This window comes from Teleopsis dalmanni, chromosome X, assembly GCF_002237135.1.
Source record: "Teleopsis dalmanni isolate 2A chromosome X, ASM223713v2, whole genome shotgun sequence".
Classification (NCBI taxonomy): domain Eukaryota; kingdom Metazoa; phylum Arthropoda; class Insecta; order Diptera; family Diopsidae; genus Teleopsis; species Teleopsis dalmanni.
The window spans coordinates 72,467,308-72,469,181 of NC_051848.1; the positions used below are offsets into that span (position 1 = coordinate 72,467,308).

General features: G+C 39.6%; 1 protein-coding gene across 1 annotated transcript; it reads left to right on the plus strand.

Moving 5' to 3' along the window:
- Positions 1-326: 326 nt before the first annotated feature.
- On the plus strand, positions 327-995 carry LOC119688544. Its single transcript, XM_038103218.1, has 2 exons — positions 327-431; positions 492-995. The coding sequence occupies exons 1-2, from the start codon at positions 327-329 to the stop codon at positions 993-995; spliced, it is 609 nt and encodes a 202-aa protein (XP_037959146.1).
- Positions 996-1,874: the final 879 nt, after the last annotated feature.

Genomic DNA, 1,874 nt, shown 5'->3' on the forward strand with positions numbered 1-1,874 from the left:
CCTAACCAACCATCTGCATATAGGCCACTATGTATGTTGGACACAATAAGGAAGGTTTTTGAACGAATAATAAGTGAACGTCTCCAGCAGTATCTGGAAGGTCCCAATGGCCTTTCTGATAAGCAGTACGGTTTCCGGCGGGCTAGGTCAACGGTCGATGCGATTAGAACGGTAACAAATATTGCAAAGCTATCAGCGGAGGACATACTGCAATGAAATACTGTACTCTAGCAAGAGTACAACGATGACTTAAAAATGCAGGACTGGAGTTGGCGGCGCAAAAAGCAGAAGCAATACTGATAACCGCAAGAAAGCAAAAAAAGAAGATGAAAATTATAATTGGCGTGCATGAAATATTATCACAAGAAGCAATAAAATACCTTGGAGTCATGATCGATGCAAGACTGAGCTTCAAACAGCACCTTAGAGCAGTAAGCTCTTAGGTAGCGGCAGTGAATAGTGCATTAAAGCGAATTCTTCCTAATACTCAGGGCGAAAGAAGGCGTCTTTTGTCTACGGTCACGGACTCTATTATATTTTATGCCACTATATGGGCAGCAGCAAAAAAGCATCAGATACGTTTGGTAGCACAAATACACAGACGCAGTGCGTTACGTTTTGCCTGCGCTTATAGAACAGTCTCTGATGATGCAATCTGCGTCATTGCTGGAAAACTGCCGGTTGACATACATGCAAAAGAGTTAAGCCGTCTTTATGACAGGCAAGGCATAGCACCTACGATAGATCAAAAATCTGCCGAACTCGTATATTCATTTAGAGAATGGCAGCAGAGATGGCAGCAGTCCTCTAAGGGACGTTGGACATATACAATTATACCCAACAGTAAGGAATCTCCTTGCAGCATTGTACATGAAATGTGCTCAAGTAGCTTTAAATGGAAGGCAGTTAAAACATTCGCAATCCAAATTATGCGACGTTTGCGACTTCAGGAAGAGGAAAGAAGAACAGCTGCAGTGATACATGTGCAACGATAATGAATGCATACATACTGTATGAAAACTGTAATGAAATGACGACAAAAAACTGACGTTTGAACTTTGTGCTCTGGACGGCCTCTTGACGAAATACCAAATCCCGAGAGGTGATCCCGAGAGGGCTAACCATCGGACATCGGGGTGACTTTAGTGAGTTAAAGTCTCGATGCTTTACACCTCGTTAAAAAAAAAAACAAGATATTCACACATTACCATAGAAAGTCATGACTACACTGCAAATCCAAGGAATGAGCCCCGGAAAGGCTGGATGGCTACCTAGAAGTTCAGAGGTACCCTTGAGTACAAATTTAGCGTATTTAATTCACTCGTATGGAGAAAAAGATCCTACATATTCTGTATGATGAATGTTTCTTCAAATTTCGAAGTGTAGAGTCTAAGAGTAGGAATAATATACGCCAGTAGTTATTGTATTTGTTATATATTTTTTTTTAGATGATGGGAAGAAAAATTTTAAGGTAAAATAGAGAAAAATTATAAAGTTTATATGTAGATTATAGTTTCTTTGAATAGATAGTAAGAAGAAATTTGTTAGTCAACTATGTATCTAGGACTCAAGAACCCCATCCCAAAACTGACAAACATACCGGGCCACCATGTCATGACCGATTTCCAATGATATACAACTCAAGGTTGATATTACACCAACTATGCTCCATTGTCCGAATGTAGTTCTGGAATGATTGTGTATAGTCGTCAACGTTTTTCCATTGTATGTTATCCGATTTTTGTTTTTATTTCTTGTAGATACTCGAATAGTACATTTTTTTTCGACGAAATATGGGTCATTAGCCCGTACCCGCTTAGTCCAGTGTTAGGGCTGCTATCTTCATTTTGTTTTATATGTGACAGCTAGCTTCT

What these genes read in the sequence shown, in the direction of transcription:
- LOC119688544 (XM_038103218.1), top strand. Translation starts at nt 327, where the DNA reads ATGAAAATTATAATTGGCGTGCATGAAATATTATCACAAGAAGCAATA. An exon ending in TCAAACAGCACCTTAGAGCA is followed by an intron (nt 432 to 491) that starts GTAAGCTCTTAG and finishes CCTAATACTCAG; the next exon opens with GGCGAAAGAAGGCGTCTTTT.